The 19,650-nt window shown below is 45.9% G+C and overlaps 1 protein-coding gene across 8 annotated transcripts in view; it reads right to left on the bottom strand.

Annotated features, from left to right (window-relative positions):
- The window catches only part of TNS3 (tensin 3), a 275,924-nt gene that overhangs the window by 135,952 nt on the left and 120,322 nt on the right, over positions 1–19,650 (bottom strand). For all 8 annotated transcript variants that reach the window (XM_081287962.1, XM_081287963.1, XM_081287957.1 and 5 more), the window contains 4 exons: positions 8,246–8,298; positions 5,903–6,074; positions 3,504–3,554; positions 1,342–1,464 (listed from right to left, as the gene is read on the bottom strand). In XM_081287962.1, the coding sequence (XP_081144088.1) occupies positions 1,342–1,464; positions 3,504–3,554; positions 5,903–6,052 (324 nt within the window). In that variant the 5' untranslated portion in view covers positions 6,053–6,074; positions 8,246–8,298. The remainder of the gene's footprint in view (positions 1–1,341; positions 1,465–3,503; positions 3,555–5,902; positions 6,075–8,245; positions 8,299–19,650) is intronic.

Genomic DNA, 19,650 nt, shown 5'->3' with positions numbered 1-19,650 from the left:
TGTCACCTAAAAACACCTCTTAGCTCATAGGTGGTAGGAAACCAGGTGGCAGTCAGAATCAGCTCATGGCGTTGGTTTTGTTTTATTTTCTGGCCATGCTGGGGATCAAATCCGGGGCCACATGCATGCCTTGCAAGTGCTCTATCACCAGGCTACATTCCCAATCTCCAGCTTTTAGTGTAGGCAACAATCTCTTGGATTTGAACAAATTTGGCCTGATCGCAATAAAAGTCACAGTATTCTTGACGGTAGGAATTTGCTGTGGGTATTCTTCATCACGGATGCCAAACCTGAGGGTGTGATGTGAATAAAATCTCCCCAAAGAAGCCCAGCCTACCTGCTCAATCCACAATCTGGGGTGGGGGGCAGCTGAGAGGGGTGAGAAGGAACACACCCACAGAGTTCTACACTGCATCAAACAGGAGAGGGGGATGTAGCAGCCTGACCCCTCACTCAGCTCCTACCCAGGCTGAGACAGGCCCAGCTATGTGAGCCATTCCTGGCATGTGTGGAAGGACACAGATTTTGCAAAGCCGGCGGATTCCGGCCAATGTCAGCAATTCCACCCCCGCAGCTACGATGATGATGAACTTTGGTAACGTGGACATCAGCAATTTCAAATTAAAAGAGGGCTTATCTCTCATGGCCCATTTTTGGAGTGATTCAGAAATGGTTTACATGACAACAGAGTAGTGCAAAGCAACAGTGCATCACTGTGGAAAATCTTCAGTGTGTTCCTGATAAAGTCCACTAACAGAGCTTTGAATTGCTTATGAAGAGGACACACTTGGAGATGTCTTGTGGTAATGTCTTCCCTGAGGATCTATGTGTTTTAACTACAAACTTATTTCAAATTCATCAAAAAACTGAAGTCATCAACTGAAATGAAATGGAAGGCTAAGGGTACTGTATTTTTTAAACCCAGCAACACCAAAGACCCCAATCCTATGAAATCCAAAGCCAAACTCTGCAGGTTTAGTAATTCTTTCTTTCTTCCTTCCTTCTTCTTTCTTCCTCCTTCCTCTTCCTCTTCTTCCTTCCTTCCTTCTTTCCTCCTCTTTCTCTCCCCCTCCCTCTCCCCTCCCCCCATCATCCCCTCCTCCTCCTCCTCCCCCTCCCCCTCCCCTCCTCCTCCTCCTCCTCCTCCTCCTTCTTCTTCTTCTTCAGGACAAGTAAGAAGACCTAATGGCAAAGTCATGCAGAGCCTGTCCTACCAGGTAGAAGTTAGTTATGGAAACACGGCTCAGCTACTTCTTGTGATCAGCACTGATCTCCTTAGGGTTTCTCCAACCACTGAAGCCCAGCTAGCCCCCCAGAGTATGTGGGAGATGGGTCACTCACCCTGCAGTGGATGACAACCACATGCTGGGGGTCACTGTTCAGCCAGGACTCCTGTGCCTTGCATATGGTACATATCTTGTCGAGGGGTGGTGCATGCAGCTCTGGCCAGCCCACATCCATGATCTGCAAAGAGAAAGAGTTGCCTTAGTTTCCAACTCCTGAAGTCTTCTGAGGTCATCTCATAATCACTTCTTTCATCTATTAATATAATTCATTCAAGAATGAATAACAATGCTGCATAGTCCTTTTTTAAAAAGCAATGAGCATCATGGCCAGGTTCCATTCCTGGAAAGAAGACAATGCATTGTCACCCACAGGCTTCTGCCAGGGGCTGATCTGCTCTTTTGCACCAAGGTGACAATTCTAGAAAGGCCTTTTGGAGGCACTAATGGTGCAAGGTTCTGTAGGGAGAGACTAAGGACCTCCAAGATCTAAAAGCAGGAGTCCCTGGTCCAAGCCACTGCTAAAATTCTTCCCTCAGATTAAAAACCAGAGTCAGGGGTGCACAGAGTATCACAGGGACAAAGGCCTACCCTATAGTCTTGGGACACAACAAACTCCCCCAAAGGCAGAAATGTGCCCATGAAAGAAAAATAAAGTCACCGATCCAGTCACTGTACATAAGAGTTGAAGCTCTGAGCAAAGGACACACACTCCAAACCTAAAGCTCAAGGTGGCCACATGGTGGTGTTGCATTTCCTTGTATTTCCTTTTTTAAGAAGGAAGAAAGGCAGGGCTCTTAGGCTAAAAGTAAGTAGAATAGTTTGCAATGAATTGGATACTTCAGAAAACTGCCAAAGCAGGAGAAGTCACATACCCAGGCCAACCGTTCAGACATAACCACTATGACATTTTGATGAATTCCTTGGTCTCTACTATGTATATTTAGCACATTCAAGATGCTATCATACATAGATTCTATATTTCACTTTTTGTTAACTTTTATTTAAATAAGTTTGTATCATGTTACTATCAGTTAAGGATCCCTCTGAAAATGCTTAGGGCCTAGATGTTTCAGATTTCAGAGTTTTCCAAATTTTAGACTACTTGAATACACATTAGAAGTTGAGTATCCCTAATCCCAAACCCAAAGACTGAAAGGCTCTGAAACCTGAAACTCTGGGGCACTAAGACAATGCTCAAAAAGTGTTAGATTTTGGAATATTCAGATTTGGGGTTTGGGAATTAGGGAATGCTTCAGCTGTATTTTTTTTTTACTCTAGTAACTATAAAATATTCCAATATATAAATGTATATGCTTATACCTATATGTGTATATATATAATACACTTGAACTTATACTTACATAGTCTTAAATTTTTTCCCTGAATCCTTGCTATTGAAAGAAATAGTTCATGGCTGTGACTTTAAAGAGGTGGAAAGGGGGCAGGGGGGAAGATAGCAGAGAAACATCTTTGTGGTAATGGAAATATTCTGCATCCTGACTGTGGTAATTACACAAACCTACACACACGTGAAGGTGGCAGAAAGGTGTGTGTGCACATGGACACACACACAAAAGTGTGTGAAAAAAACTAGTGAAATGTGTTAGAGGTCTGGGCACTACACCAATGTCACTTTCCTGGCACTGATACTTTCCTTCAGGTTGATAATCTTTATCCAAAATGCATAGAGCTAGTTGTGTTTTAGATTTGTTTATTTTTTCAGATTTTAGTAAGCTGAATGTGTAAAATAAGATACATTTATGTTTCATATACACCTTAGCAATATAGCCCAAATACAATTTTATACCATTATTTTAACAATTACAATTATTTTCAATAATTTTGAATATGAAAAAAAAAAGTTTCCCGAGGTTTCCACAGGCCAGAGCTCAGAAAGTTAGACTGTGAAGCTCTTTGGATATCAGATTTTCAGAGTGAGGATGCTCAACCTGTATTAGTTTCGCAAGATGCCACCACTGGATGAAGGGTACACGGGACCTGGTCCTCCGTATTGTTGTTACTACTTCCTAATAACCTATAATTATTTCAAACTAAAACTAACAATTTCAATTAAAAACTAACCAACAGGTATGAATAAGACCCAATACCTCTCATCAAGTCCCATTCCATGAAAAGCAACAAATTACTTTTGCACCAGCAGAACAAGCATTACTTGGCATTTTACAAAACTCAGAATAGAAAGTATAAAGTTCATACCTTTGGGTTAAGCTTTGTAAGGTCATATCTCTTTTCTGAAAGGTTTAATACCTGCAAAGGGGAGGAAAAGCTTTTAGATGAATCATCAATTCCAGAGACAAAAGCAGAAAACACAAGTGCACTTCACATAGTGCCTTTGAAGTATCAAAGATTGTCAAAAATTGAAGAGTACAGATGTGTATGTGGTCATGAACAAAACACAAAATAAGCAAGATAAGCACAGCATATCTGAATTCTTCTAAATCCCTACCCAAATCCTATGGTTTACTTACTCTAGCACTAAAACAGGCAATTTACCATGTTATTTTAAAAAAAAAATTCTAATAACCACAAAATACTTCAATATATAGAACATCTACCAATATCTACATATAGACAGATATATAGCACAGCTCTCCTGCTCTTGCTCTGGACTGCAGCCTTGCTCAGAAGACAGGAGGCACTGTGGGGACAGCAGTCTCTCCTCTGCATTATGGGGATGACCCAGGCATGAGAAGCCCTGAGCTCTGGACCGGCCATGAGACTCCACCCAAAAGTACACTGAAAAATCAGAGCAATTTGTGGAATCTTGCTAAATACCAAGTAAAGCAAAATGATAAAAAGAATATTCCAGCAGAGAGGGGGCCTCAATAGTAACTAAACACTCCTTTCACTTTGGAGATGAGGTCTGAGGGAAGCAGAAAGGAGGAGCCTGTCCAGGTCAACCCTCCCATATGGTAAGGGTCACCTTTGCAGTGATTTAGTGTGCATGGTTCATTCTTAACCCCCTCTTTAGGTACCTCCTGGTTCTACTCAGTATTGGTTCCATCTCAGCCCTGTGAGAATCATGAGGGACATAGCTTCCCCTCCTTGGAAGGCCCATGACATTACAGCATGATGAGACACAACACCATGGACATTCTTCATAAATGATTTGTTGAATTCAGGAACTATTTTGTTTTAAAATCTAATCATCAGATGAAGATGGATAAAGAGATGAACCCTGCCCTCTGGACCTTAACTTAGGGTCTGTACAATAACCTAATACCTGTGATACACACATGTGAATCTTCAAATTCTTCAAAAAGGTATTTATCTCATTGCAAGTAACAGACACCCACCCACCCCCGCCAGTCTCCTTGGGGAGCTCTGCCCTGAAAAGCCTCACACAGTGACAGGGGAAGAATGGATCCCAAACTCAGCCAACAGCCATCCAGGGCCTGGGCTTTTACATCTTCTATTTGGGGAGGGGAGGACTTTCTATGCTGGGGAGGAGGGAAAAACCACAGAAGAAAGGGCTTGAGCTAGCATGATCATCTGGGTTGCAGCTTACCAAGGAGGAAGCCAAGGTTCTACAGAGACCACCTCTGTGATAACAGAAGCAGCTTAGAAAGGAGGAAGTCCTGACATGAGGTGCAGCCACCTTGGGGACTTGGATGCCCCTTCCTTGCCCTTTCCCTGTCTACTTCCCTGTCTGAGCAGGTCATAGCTAGGACAGAATTCAGGGGAGAAAGGCTGGGGGGGGAGGGAGGTATTAGAGAATCAAGTTGCTAGAAGGGATCCACCCCATTCCTAGAGAGGAGAAGTTCTAGAAGAGGAAGGTGAGCCAGGCTGCTCTCAGTGGACAGAGGCAACGTCCTCTCTGTGGCATAAGTTCACCTCTTTAGCCCAAGCCTAGTCACAGAGGAGAAAACTGATAAGGGTGATCATAACCCGTTGCTGGCTACAGTAAGATTAGCTTTACAGTAAGTAGATAAGGCGGCAAGTTAAGAGAAGGTGCTCGCGGGCTGTAATTTAATCCCAATAGCGATTCCAACAGCAGAAGGAAGAGAGAATCCACGTGGGCTAGTAACCCTGGGAACAGATAACAAGGGGCCATCAGAAGGAAGAAGATGGCTGAGAAGCTGTTCTTCCCAAATCTGGGCTCCCTCCACCAATATCAGGCATGGGTTTTGAAATCGAGTCATCTGCTAGCCACAGGAAAGATCTTTTGTGAACACCTGCCCTAACGCCTTCCTAGTACACTGGAGGAAAGCCACAAACAGGGTTGCTTTTTGATATCAGGGATTGCTCATGGAACCAGCCGGAAGGGGCTAGCTGAAGAATGTCCTGTGGCACTGGGGAGCCGAATCACTAATGAGACAGCACCCTCAGTGTGGGACAGAGGTGGCGGCTGTCTGCTCAAGAGCCCATGACTGCTGCCTGTGTGGGAGATAACACTTCCCCAAAGCAAGCCACAGATGGGCAAAGTGCAGGACCACGCTGCTGCACTGGCCATGTGAGTTGGGCCCTGAGCCTGGTCCTCTGTCAAAAATGGGGGCACCTGTGGGCACCCGCTCCTCACATAGTGCCCACTGTAGGACTGGTGCCCACTCCTCCCTCCAACAACACACCAGACACAGAAAACCCTGCCTGCTTACCAGGTAGTTATCCCCATGCTTGGACTTGAGCATACGCGTGACCTCCTGCAGGTTGAGCAGATAAGACTCTTCGGAGCAGCCAGCAGGGAAGGACACGGCAATGATGCGCTCTGTGATGTAGGTAAGGTCCAGCTCATGACCATCCTCCATGGTGGGGCTTAGGGCTGTGAGTCTGTTGGGAGAGAAGAAGGAACAGTAAGCAAATGGGAAAAGGGAAAGAGGACCAACTCTCACCCTCTCGCGTTTCTGCAGGAGAACTGGAACAGCAGGCATCCTGGGAATCTGACTATGTTACATCTCTGACACATTTCTCCACTCACAGGAGCATACGGGTTCTAAAATTCCCTGAGGGCATGACTGAGTTGATAATTCCCTGCAGGGCATGACTGGGGTTGATACAAGGTATTAGCAGGAAATAAGCAGAGAAGTTCAGAGCAACAGCACAGGGGCTTGTGGAGAAAGCATACTGGTCAATAGGGTGTGGGGACAGGCGTGGAGCTTGGACAGCCTGGATCCTTGGAGACAGAGAGCCTCAAACCTCCTGTGAGACATCAGGGCCAGCGCAAGGCAGCTAGAGGAAGAGCATTTCAGACAGCAAGGATGGTATGGGCAGCAGCTGGGGCTGTCAACAGCAGTAAGCAGCCCCTATCTGCCTGTAGCCTCCCAGAAGACATATGGCCAGAGAAGAGGCTAGTGAGGTGGATGGGCTAGATCATGGAGGTTGTGATGAGCCAGGGAGGGGAGGGACCAGACCAGATCATGGTGAGAGAAGATCTAAGGAGGAGTTTTAGTAGTCACATGATCGAAGTGTTTTCCTCTATTACATAGAAGTTCTTTGGCTTCTATTAGACTGGGTATCTGTTCTATTTAGGCTCTGCTAGGACCCAGGGGGTTACCTGTGTGCAGAGTACAGGTGGCTAAGACAGGTGTCCAGGTATGATGAAAACAAGTGGAGGAGAGAGGTCACAGAAATAGCAAAGTAATGTCCAGCAAGCTGGACTTGAGGACATGGGCAGGGTTGGCTGTGTAAGGACCCAGGAGCCCAAGATGACTCTAGAGACAAGGGCTTCCTGACGCACTTTTTCACTCATGAAGAGCCCCTAATGACATTAGGACTAAGGGTGGTGCCCAGGAGAGGTGGCACTGGGTCAAACCCAAGAAGTGACACTAGGATATGAAACCAGAGTAGGGTCACAATGTGTCATGGGAAATGTGTTCTGGTCACGGAGAGGTTCCCATCAGTATCGCATTGTTACTGCTGCTGTTATTTCTTTCCCACTCCTGCTACATGTCTCTTTCTGAAAAATTCAAAAAACAAAAAACTTGTTTCGCAAGCCTTCACAGATCACCCAACTTTATAATTATCAACACAGGGCCTGGCAAGGGTCAGCCACTGCCTGACAATAGCCCAGGGGCATCTTCCACCACTTATTGTCCCGTAGCAGTCTCAGATATTAATTTCCCTTAAAAATCCTGTAGTGATAATTGCTAAGAGACAAGAGCACTCCTTCATTAAAATGCAATGCCATTATCACACCTAAAAAAGATAGCATAACATCAAATATCCAAAATCATAAATTTGTTCTTTAGAACTGATGTGTGCAAATTGGTACCCAAACACTTCTCAAGAGCTTTTTAGTTTTCTCTACCTTATTCATCTGATATAGATGCTAAATGTCTGGATTATTTTTAAGAATCAAATCTGATTTTCTTGAACTCTGATTTTTGAAACCAACAAACAAAAAAATAAAATGATGTGCCTCCTGGGGCCATCAGGATTTACAGAGAGGGATTTTTCCTAAAGATTTGTGGATCACTGGCCAGTGGTAGCCTTGGGGCACCTACTTGAAAGGAGCTGTCCTTCAGTGCATTCTAATCAACTCTGGAACCCACGGTAGGAGTTAGGCTATGTGCAGTCAGGTTACAGCAATCACATTCTCTATTGGAAAACAATCATAGTCCAAGATTAAGCCTGAAACCCCAAGCTACTAGGGAGGCTAAAGCAGGAGGATGGCAAGTTCGAGGCTAGCCTGGGCTAGCGTGTCTCAAAATAAAAAAATAAAAGGACTGAAAATGTGGCTGAGTGGTAGAACCCTTCTGAGTGAACCCTTAATATTGGAAAGGAAAAGAAAGACGATCTTGATATTTCCACAATCCAGGCTCCTCAGACCAGAGATCACATTCAGAAAACAGGCATAAAACCTGATGTGTACCTTGATTATTGTTTTTTTAAAAACTGAAAAAGAAATTAAGACTACTACAGAATAACATCAAGTCCAAGTCTCCCCTCTGAAGATGAATCCACCCCCAGAGACACAGGAGGGTTACCCAAGGGACACTCACCGCAAAGGCTTATCACAGCACAGAGAAGACGACGGAGTGGAGCTCCCCGGAGCCTGCAAATAACAAGACATGAATCATTTTGATGTTTCCTTCCCCACCAGCCCACATGGCACTTACACCACTGAGAAGGGACAATGACAGCTGTCCCACAGTTTAATCATCAATGGTAAGTCAAACATTGACACTATTGCCTTAGCACCTGCAGGAAAAGGTCACCATCCTATTAGGGTTTTTCAGGCCACACAGTGACGTGTTTCCATGAACTGGCAGCAGGACAGGGCTTGCCCAGGCGGACAGAGACTACCCTCCAGCCAGGGCAGGTTAGGCAGAAACCGGTTTTGCTCTCCTGGGCAGGAGGTGACCAATCAACTGCAGCCATTTCTACTACTGGCAATGTTGTTTACTTCAAAGAATCAATTAATGAAGGACTTTTGGGAGCTCTTGATTACGTTTACTCTTTTTTAATGTGCCCATCCTATAGAGAGAAAAGCTGCAGTTTATGGTCATGTACAGTCTCCAGAATGCGTGAGCAAGGGGTGTGTTATACACCGAGGTCAGGAGTGATTGCCAGCAACTTAATGAGTAAAAATGACTTCCAGCATTTTAGAAGTCAGGAGACTGGGGCTCAGAGAAGTAGAGGCCACATCAAAGATTATACAAGTAGATGAAGAAGAGCAGACACTGCACATCGCTCTGGAATACTCTTCCTATCACAAGCCAGGTGACAATTCAGTAAGGGAGCACACGGCCTGTCTCACAGGCACAGGCTTTTAAATGCCTATCTGTATCCCCCTGACATTGGTCAAGAGACACCTCAGACACCCCTAACTTACACCTGGTACTCCTCAGTCAGTGTAGTGAGCAGACAGAAAGTGAATCATCCCGAAATCATCCAACCCAAAGTTAAACCAGCTCCAAAACCAGAGATGATCACCTCAGCCTCCCAGACAGAAGCAGGAATCAGCACACATTCTGCTGTACACCAAGGTACAGGGGAGTCTTCCTGTATCATCACCCGCTCCTTCACCCTGGGTGAGCCCAGGCCACTCTTCCCCTTGGTCCCTCCCTTTTGAAGTAAGGACAGTATTAGGACCAGCCTCACAGGGCTGTCCCGGAGGTCACTGATATCATTCCCATCAAGGCTTGGAACTCTGTTTGCCACCAGATGACCCCACAGGTCAAACCTGGCCCAGCAGATTCTTGAGCCTACATGCCCTGCCACCCTGATGTCAGAGTCCACCCTCCCCTGTGCCCAAAAAGCCATGGGAAGCTCAAGGCAGGTTCTGCTGATCCTACTGAATCCCAGACCTAAAGCCTCTCAGGGCTCAGCCTAAACAAAGTCAAACAAGATTTTTTTTTTCCTATTAGAACAGCAAAAACAGAAATTTTGAAAAAGGTTTTTATAAGCACTGGTGAAATGCAAATTGACTAATTTTGTAAGTCACTGACAGTGTGTATAAAAGGCATTTAGAATATAAAAGGCATTTGGAAGCATGTGACCCATTAATGCAAGAAACAGATCATAAGGAAAGGACTGGTACTGACAAGGGTGCCCACTGCACCAGCATTCATATGACTGCAAAAGACAGAGAGTCAGCTAAGAATTGAGCATTATGTCTAGATTAAATGAGTAAAAGAGGCCCAAGAGGAAACTGCAGCTCTGTAGAAGATGATGGATGTGCTGACATGTCTGAGAAACATGACAGCAAACAGGGATGCTGAAGCTGAGGATGGCCCATCAGCAAAGAAAGAAGAGCACAGATGAGGTCACTATTGATAAATCCATCATGCAAATGGAAAATGTCTTGGTTGAAAATGCACTGAATCCACCTAGCCCTGCATACATCCTGGTTTAGCAACACAGCAACGCTGTGTAATGTCAGTCATATACCCTCATGACCACATGTATGACGTGTGGCTGCCAATGTCCAGCATTCTTGAGAGATGGTCAGACAACCTATCACTAGCCCAGGAGAAGATCCAAATTAAAAATGCAAAATTAAAATGTGCTGGGCCTGGTGGCGCACACCTGTAATCCCAGCAGCTCAGGAGGCTAAGGCAGGAGGATCACAAGTTCAAAGCCAGCTTCAGTAAAAACAAGGCACTAAGCAACTCAGTGAGACCCTGTCTCTAAATAAAATACAAAATAGGGCTAGGGACGTGGCTCAGTAGTCAAATGCCCGAGTTCAATCCCAGGTATCCCCCCCTAAAAAAAAAAAATGTGAAGTAAGGTTACTGATAAATGTATTTCACTTCAACAACAACAACAAAAAAAAAAAAAAAAAAAAAGCATAAAGTCCAACCATTACCAGTCCAGCCATCACTAAGTCCAACCATCGTAAGTCGGGACTGTGTGCATATGATTCACACACATATACACTCACACTTATAGGCACATGTGGACACATGGCCAGAATGCAGGCTAATTCTGAAATGTATCATTACTCTTCCTTTTCAACTAGGAGCACATTATTTGTCAAATGGAGAGAGAAAGCCACCATGCCTACAGCCAGCCTTGAGGCAGTCCCAGCTCCCAGCAAGGTATCCAGTCCTCTTGCTCACCATCAAGGGGCTGTTCATGCCCTCTGTCCCAAATTAGATGACTCCTGGGCAAGGAAGTTAATAAAGGGTACTGTCGAAATGTCTTGGAACTGGAAAGTTCTCACCAAACTAGAACCACTCACATTCAAACTCTGTGCTGGCTGAGAGGATACAGGGGCTTGAAGAGGGCCCTTGCCTGAAGCTGTAGTCCAGCCACACAACCTGGATGTGCCACCCCAGAGGAGCTTGCCCTCACTGCCCCAACCCCTTCCTCTCAGCTCCACCCACAAGACTGTTTCCCAAGGTGATATCACCTCCCTTGGACTCAGCACTAATCCTAGTCAATCACCCAAATCACTGGCACAGTCAGGGATTTTGTCATTTTGCAAGGAAGTTAATAAAGGGTACTGTCGAAATGACAGAAAGAATGAATAAATACCTGGGACCCAGGCTCTGGAGCTGCACTGTATCTGGGCTGGAGCCACCACCCTAACCATCAGTTTCCTCATCTGTAAAATGGGCAGATGTGAGAGCTCAGGTAATACACATATAACTGATAATGAGAGCTCAGAATTAGTAAGAAGACACTGAATTTTAGCTAAAATACACTGGGTTTTAGCACAGGGCCCTACTGAGTGTAGTGAAATGCAACTCAGTTCCCAAGAAGGCAAGATAATGACATACCAGGAGTCTGTCTAATTTAATGTATAGTAAGGCTAAATTTAAAACTCCTAAGATGCAATCATAATATAACCAATCCCCACACACAAAAAAAAATCTTAACCAAAGGGTTCTGCTTAGAACAAAATAAAGTTCCATATGTCAAAGTTTCTAAAGGCCTCAAGCAGAAAATGGCCTGGGTTTGAACTACCAAGGTCCTAGATCACAGATGAGCTTGTTGCAATGTGACCATAGGCTCTACACCTGCTCAGACGCACACCCAAAATACAGTCATTAATCTAGCAAGGCCATATCAAAACCCAATGTTATGTTTCAAATACGGTTTGTCCCCACCAACTTTCACATTAAAATTCAGTCCTCATTGTGAGGTATAAAGAGGTGGGACCAAGCAGGACCTTCAGGAGATGATTAAAGCTCAACCTTCATGAATAGATTACTTCACTCATGGATTAATGAATCAAGTGTTTATCTGAAAAGCAGATCTGCTTTTACAGGCAATTTGGCAGTTTCCTGGATGTGACGCCTCCTCTCACCATGTGACACCCTGAACTGTCTCAGGACTCTGCGGAGAGTTCCTGATAGCAAGAGGACCCTTACAAGAGGCAGCCCCTTGACCTTGGGCCTCCAGAAGCTTCAGCTGAACCAACCTATTACCCTTTATAAATTGCCTAGTCTGTGGTATTCAGTTCTAGAACAGAAAACAAACGAAGACACCCACTTACTCTATCTCTTCAAGTATTTTTTAGTTTCAGAGCTTAAATAATTTTGAATAATACTGTTGTGTAACATCAACAGACATTACAATAACTCATTGGCCAAACTGCTTAATATACAGAGAAGATTTGTGACTGTTAAATACTGGCACCAGCATGACAGGGTATGGAGGGTGCCATCCTCCCTTACACAGAGCCCTGGAGGTGGATCAAAGGGCAAAGGGTCTGAGGATGCACAAAGAAGTGGGTGTCCCTGAGGGAACCCAAGGCTAGTTCCTCGATTGCAGAATGAGAGGAGCCATCAGACAGGGGCAAAGACTGTTCTGTTCCAATATCCTCTGAGAGCCAGGCACAGTGGTGCACACCTGAAATCCCAGTGATCCCGGAGGCTGAGGCAGGAGGATGACAAGTTCAAAGCCAGCTTCAGCAATTTAGCAAGGTATTTAGCAACTCAGAGAGACCCTTGCTCTAAATAAAATACAAAAAAAGTGGGGGGGGGGGCTGGGATGTGACTCAGTGGTTAAGTACCTCTGAGTTCAATCTCTGGTACAAAAAAAAAAAAAAAGATCCAATATCCACTGAGAATGACTATGCTCAAAACCTGAAAGCATGCACATTGCAACCACTGCCACACAATTTTTTAAATTGTTGGTTGAGGCCAACAGGAGGAAACTTAACTGTGTGCCACCACTGAAGACTCTACATCTTGAGTCAGCACAAAGTCAGGAAGAGCATCAAATTACACAAGGGTCACCTAAGCAAAGCATTTCACAATAAAAGCTCCACACAAGGTGCACATACCCACCTCCTGCCCAGGACAACACCCAGAGGAACACCTTTCCCAACTTCTACAGGGGGGACGGGGGAGGAGCAGGAACTCAGCCTACCCCCTATACAGCCTACTTCTGAAGCGAGCCCCTGTGCTCCTAAGAACCATCCCTCCAAGGTCACAGAGAACTGGATACTCACACACACCCCAGCCCCAGACTGCTATGTGCCAGCCACATGTCTCCCACCTAGAAGGAACAAGCCCAGGCTTGGCCACTGGCAAGACCAGTGTGTATTCAGCAACTACCAGATCCCGGCCCAAGCCCTGTGACACCCTCACCCCAGAGGGGTCTACTACCTGCCCTACCTTGTCTGCCCCATGTCAGATAAGCATCAGTGAGGGAAAGAGGCCATTCCTAGAGGGATCTAGACTAGCGCTGTGCCAAAGAGTAGAAAGAAATGGTGCTAATCTGATCTGTCCCTTTTAAGCCAGCATCTGAGATCTGATTTGCCGGAATCCCTCTGAATCACCCACAAGTTATGGTGGGAACTAAGTGCAGATTGCTCCAACAGTAGGCCTCCCATAACACCTTGGGCTAGAACCCTCCTCAGATGCTCAGGAGGCTCTGACTTCAACTAAGATGAGAAGAGACAAACCCCCCACTCAATGGGAAGGGTGGCCAGCAGTTTATCAAACACCCTGCTAGTCAGTGACACAGGGTGACACAAGGCTATGCTGTCACGGTGCATTACCTACACTTGAACCCCATTTTGGTTTGGATATGAGGTGTTTCCCAAAAGCTCCTGTTAATGTAGGAGTGTTCAGAGATGAAATAATCATATTATGAGAACTGTAACCCAAACTGAACTAATCCACTTGATAGATTAATAATTTGAATGGACTCCCTGGGTACTGACTATAAGTAGGTGGGTGTGGCCAGAGGAAGTCACTGCGGCATGCCGTTGACATTTATATTTTGTCCCTGGTGCTTTGCCTTCTCTCTCTGATACCCATCTGCCCTAAGCTGAGCTGCTTCCCTCCACCACACACTTCCGCCATGATGTTCTGCCTTCCCTCATTCCCAGAACAATGCAGTTAGCAACCATGAACCAAAACCATGAGCCCAAATAAACATTTTCCCCTCTAAGTTGCTCATGTCAGGCACTTTGGTTATAGCAACAAAAAGCTAACTAACACACGCACTGTTCATCCACCACAGTACACTTAACGCCTTTAGGATGAAAGGGACACTAACCTGCAGAACATTTATTAAAGAAATATCTTGGCTCCTAAGAAACTTCTACAAGTTGTTTAGAAAAATCTCTACTAGTGGACACCAGTCCTGCAAGTTTATGTGGCCAACCCAATTTCTATTGATGTTTAGCAAAGAGTGTTGCCCACTTCCATCCTTGGAAGGCTTCCTGAGATGCTGTTCTTTATGAACCTACCAGCACTGACAGCCAAGCCCTTCCTCAGCAGAGTTCCCATGAGGCAGAGGCACAGGTGTCCCCTGTGTGAGGGTAAAAAACTCAGGAAGCAAAGTCTCCTGCCAGCGGCGGCCAGCCTACACCTCCCTCACCTGTGTCCCGGCTGGCTTGTGCTTATCAGGCCTTCAATTTCCACAGGTGCTGGAAGAAAAGAAGGGAGGAGGAACGGGGAGAGCCAGAATCCCTGGCTAAGGTTGAACTTGAGAACAGCACCTGGCCAAGACCGCCCAATTCCAGGCTTCACTGCCCTTCAAGGAGCCTCCCCAGCAGGGCCTAGGCACCCATCCCAGTCACATGACCAAGCGGCCCAGTGGGTGCAGGAAGTCACCAACCTCCCTGCTCATCACTTTCTCCTCCTGATAAAATGACAGCTGTGGATCAAGCATGTGGGGGCCATTCTAGCCCTGGGAACCAACAAGTCCATTAGGTGCAAAGAGGAGGGTCACCATCAGAGAATTAGGTGATTGACCCAAAGGGACTCTCTGTAATTATTAATTTAAACATAAATTTTGAAGTTAATAATTTCTTTCACTAAGGATATTATTGTTTGTTACTTGAAACAAATGAAGCAATAGCAATTTGCATCTAGAAACCTAGGAGACCATCTCTATCTAAAAGAAGGATAATGAGCCCATCAGCTTGAGATTCTGTGTCAACACACATCATGATAGTAAGAGGGACAGAATCCTGGGCACACTTTGCACATTACAATACAGGGTAGGGGACACAGGCTGAACAGCATGAAAGCAAAGACACCCTTCGTTGAGAGAAACCAGACTGACCTCACAGCCAAGGACAAGGGCACCACGTCAGACAGTCAGGCCCAATTTCAGGCTCCATCTCTGCATCCCTGCCACATTGGGACATTATCATTTTCCTTCCAGGGCTGAGCTCATGTCCCTGCTTCACCTTGGGTTAGGAGTCCACGCAGGGCTTGGTGTAAAGCCTGCTGTTCACAGTGATCCCCCGACCTGCGGTGTGATGTCCTGTGGAGCACCACTCCATTGTGTCGTCCTTCAGTGCATCATCCCACAGCACACCATTGCTAAGACCTGCAGGTGGGCTTTCAGTGAGCCTGAGTGCAGTATCTCTATGAGAACCATGCTTCCCATCACAAACCGTGTCTTCCTTCTCAGGAGGGCAGACCCCATGAGAAGGAATGCCTGGCGTTCAGATGTCTCTGCACCTTTGGGTGCAGACCTTTGGCTATTTGGAGAACCAAGAACATCCATGGCAAGGAGGAAGGAGATGGTAAGGGCCCAGTGGTCTGGTGGGGGAGCACTACTAGGAGTGAGAAAGGCACCATAAATTCTCAGAACACTATTGCTAAAGAATGTTTTCAGAACAGAGCTTCTCTCTTGGCCAGAGACCATCAACACCATGCTGGCCACCAGCTGGCCATGAGCAAGCACACACTCTCTCAGAAACATCCAGCAACGTCCACTGCACACACAGACATGGGGTGATGTAAAGGACAGGTCACCACTCACTCTGCAACAAAACCACCCATAAAGTCACAAGATCCCGCAGAGACTTCCCAATCCTCCATGGTGGATGGGGCTCCAGCTCATTCCATGCACCTTCCTAGAGGCAAGATCTGGAAGCCTCCTGCACATCCCTACTCCTGAGAGGCAGTTTAGTTCTGAAACAAACTTGACATCCAGGACAGCCTGCCCAACTCTGGCAGGTACAGGGTTTTGTTTTCACCCACATCATTTTTGACTATTTTGATAAAGTTTCTAAAAGCTCACAGGACAGAAGCAGAATCCGGCATGAGCTCATCGGAGTATGATTATGCATCCTAACATCTGTCAGCTGTGGAATCTTGGACCAGGGCACTTAGGAGCCTCAATGAGTCTATCTGTGGAATGGGGCAATGATGTCCCCATTGTGAGGACATTCGTGGAATGAAGACATAATGTCCAGAACCACCTGATGCTAATGAAGGCACTGTTGCTTTCCTCTAGCTCTTCACTGTATGTTACTGTGATACGCCCACATTGAAATGTGCAGCGTCTCCCTTTCCCAGGAAGGTCACCGCTCAGTGTTAAGCAGATGCAAGTGAAGAATGAAGAGCTGAGCATCTCCACCATGTGGCCTAGAAACCACAAGCTTAAAGAGGTGAGTTCTAGGACACGGAGGCTGGAGGAATCCAACAACCATACCATCGGGGATGCACAAAGCACTCCCTCATCACACAGCACAAGGTGCCCAATGTAACATGGTATGGGCCATGTCCCCAGAACCCTGGCTCATTCAAACATCCTAAATTGCCTTGAATCTAGACCTAGACCTGTTCCTGTAACAGGATACCCAGTATCATTAGCATACACTTTCACTTTTTAAGGGACAAGGTATAGTAAACACGTCACAGGAGACCATCACCCCCAAATTTTACTGTAAAGCACACAAAATAATATAGGCTAACAACTACCAACATTTCATAGAAAAGGTACCTCGCTGGGGAAGGGGGTCCCCTCTTATCCATGGTTTCTTTTCTGTTATTTCCATTACCTGTAGACAACCATGGTCTGAAAATATTAGATGGAAATTCCAGATACAAACAATTAATTACTTTTAAACTGCATTGAGTACTATGCTAAAATCTCATGCTGTCACGGCTAGGTCATGAATCATCCTTTGTCCAGCATATCCACATAGAATATGCTACATACTCACCAGCCATTTCAATTACGAGATCACCTACAAAGTTATCATGGAGTTCATATACAAGTAATCTGTACATAGTACCCCAGTGCTATGTTAACAAAGCCTGTGTCAATCCCCTCACCTCATCTCACTGTGTAGACATTGCATCATCTTACATTATCAAAGAAGGGTGAGCACAGTACAGAAAGTGATTTTGAAAAAGAGGCTACATCACATAATTTTTATTACAGTATGTTATTATAACTGTTCTATTTTACTATCATTGTTAATTCTTACTGTGTCTACTTTAGTTTTTATTATAGGTATTCACATAGAGTGAAACACATATGTGAGATTTGGTACTACCTGAAATTTCAAGTACCCACTAGAGGTCTAGGGACATATCCCCTGAGGATACAGGGGAGTTGTTATATGACCTTGAGGAAAGGATGTTGTTATCACACCTAAGGTTACCAGTGCCCAGGTCAATAAGAGTTGTCAGTCTTGTCTCCCTGGATGTTCAGGGTTTTCAATAACCATCTCTGAGTACCATATTCCTTGTTTCCTATAGGCTTCTGTAAAAAGTAATGCTTGAAAAAACTCTTAACACAAGAATGATACAGTAGCAAGTCCTGATGGCTACAAATACCAAGCAGAGCCTAGAGAAGTCTGATACAGGTACTGAAAGCAGGCCTGGACCCACAACAGGTGAATGCTGGGCTGGGCTCCCACCTGTTCTGCTCATCCATGCCCACCCTCTGACATCTCACTAAACCCTGGAAGACTGTCCAACCCTGGAGGTTTGTCAGTGCACGACCACCCAGGGATGGCCCAGAACACATAGCCATGATTAGTCTTCCAGCTCCCAATGACTTAGACCATCACAGTTTCCACCCACCAGAGACCAAACATGACATAGATCCGGAGTCCTAGGGACCCGGACCACCTAAAAATCCTATTACATGAAGCTTCAGGGCCAGGGTTTTTATCTGTGCCTCACCACAAATGAGCTGCGTGAGTTTGGGCAGGTTCCTCACCTTCCCTGACTCAGAGGCACCCTGCTATGAGGGGGGGAAAGGTCAGACCTCAGGGAAGGCCATGGGCTGCTTGCTCTTGCAGATGGGACCGCAGGTGCACACAGACTCAGGGACCTGGATGGGTGGAACACTGCAGGTGGAAGGCAGACTGAGGGGCAGCAGGAAAAACCTGTGTGGTACAGATACCGCAGCACAGCGTTCCAAATGGTGCATCCTTCACAGGCGCCCCATTGCCATAGGATGAAGGGTGGCCTGGCCCAGGAGACCCTTAGTGATCTGACCTCCTATCACAGTGTGCCTCAGTTATTCCCTGTCCTGCCCTGCCACTCTGCTCCCTTATGTGAAATTCCTTTCACCCACAGCACAAAGCTCAGGTTGCTCTGGGTCCACATATCCAAGTTCCACTGGTAACTGCAATGACTCCTTGAGCATATGCAATAAAAAAAAAACTGACAGCTTGTGTAGGAAGACATGGCCCAGTGAAGATGATAAGGTTCAGTATCTGTTTGAGCAGAGCAGAAGCACAAGGGTAGGGTGTAGCCATGCAGGGCTACAAATTGGAGGGTTTCTCCATGGACTGAGTTAGGCTCCCCATCCTGTGCTTATATGGATCCTGGTTATCATAACCTATTCTTGCTCATACTTACTCTTGTCATCCCCAAGATGATTAGTGGTCCTCTTAGCATCCCACCTCCCTAGGAGCAGCAAGGAACAGAGGTCTCAATCCCTCATCCAGGAGGCTGCCCACAGGGTGTCACTCACCCAGGGCCAATGAGGCTTCAGAGGAGCCAACACCCATGAAGCAGGGCAGACAAAACATAGCACCCAGCTGCTGGCCTCCCCTCATCCCTGCAGGCTTTTAGGGAAGAGCAGGGAAAGAAAGCCCTTTTGTGCATGCCATATTAGGAGGCTGAGCAAGGCCTGAACATGGGAGGAATGCCAGCTTCCCCAGCATCGCCAGGACTGTGTGCTGTCCCAGCAGCCCAACCAGCACTGACAGCCTGCACTGTACACGGCTCCTTGAAAAGGAATCATAGCAGTGGCCAAAGCCACAAGGAAGCAGGACTTCACGGCTCGGTGATGAGACACACAGATCCCAGCACTGGGGGTGGGGACAATGACATAGACCTGACTGAGACACCTCTGCACATTCTGCTTTATTTCCCAAAGCAAATGGAGAAAAAATAAAATAGAAGCGATCAGCCACACTCGGATGAAAAACAACAGCATCATGTGTCTGTCTGTCTACTTATTCCTTCACTCCTCAGCACACAGGTCACAGGGGACATGCACACATGCTTTGCGATCTTAATGCCCTGGATGGAAGCCAACTCCACTCCTTGACTAGCTATCTAACCTTGGGCATGTATGCACCCTCTCTGTAACTCAGTTTCCTCATTTGGGAAAGGAGAGAAGAACAATATTATTGGCAGGATTCAATAAGTTAACACATATAAAAGGCTTCAAAGATAAGGGCTAAATAAATATTAGCCACTAATCCAAACATTTTATTTGTGTGCTAAGCAGG

Source organism: Spermophilus citellus (assembly GCF_964194105.1).
Source record: "Spermophilus citellus genome assembly, chromosome: 3".
NCBI lineage: Eukaryota > Metazoa > Chordata > Mammalia > Rodentia > Sciuridae > Spermophilus > Spermophilus citellus.
Note: the sequence above shows the minus strand (reverse complement) of the source record. Positions and strands in the feature narration are given on the sequence as shown.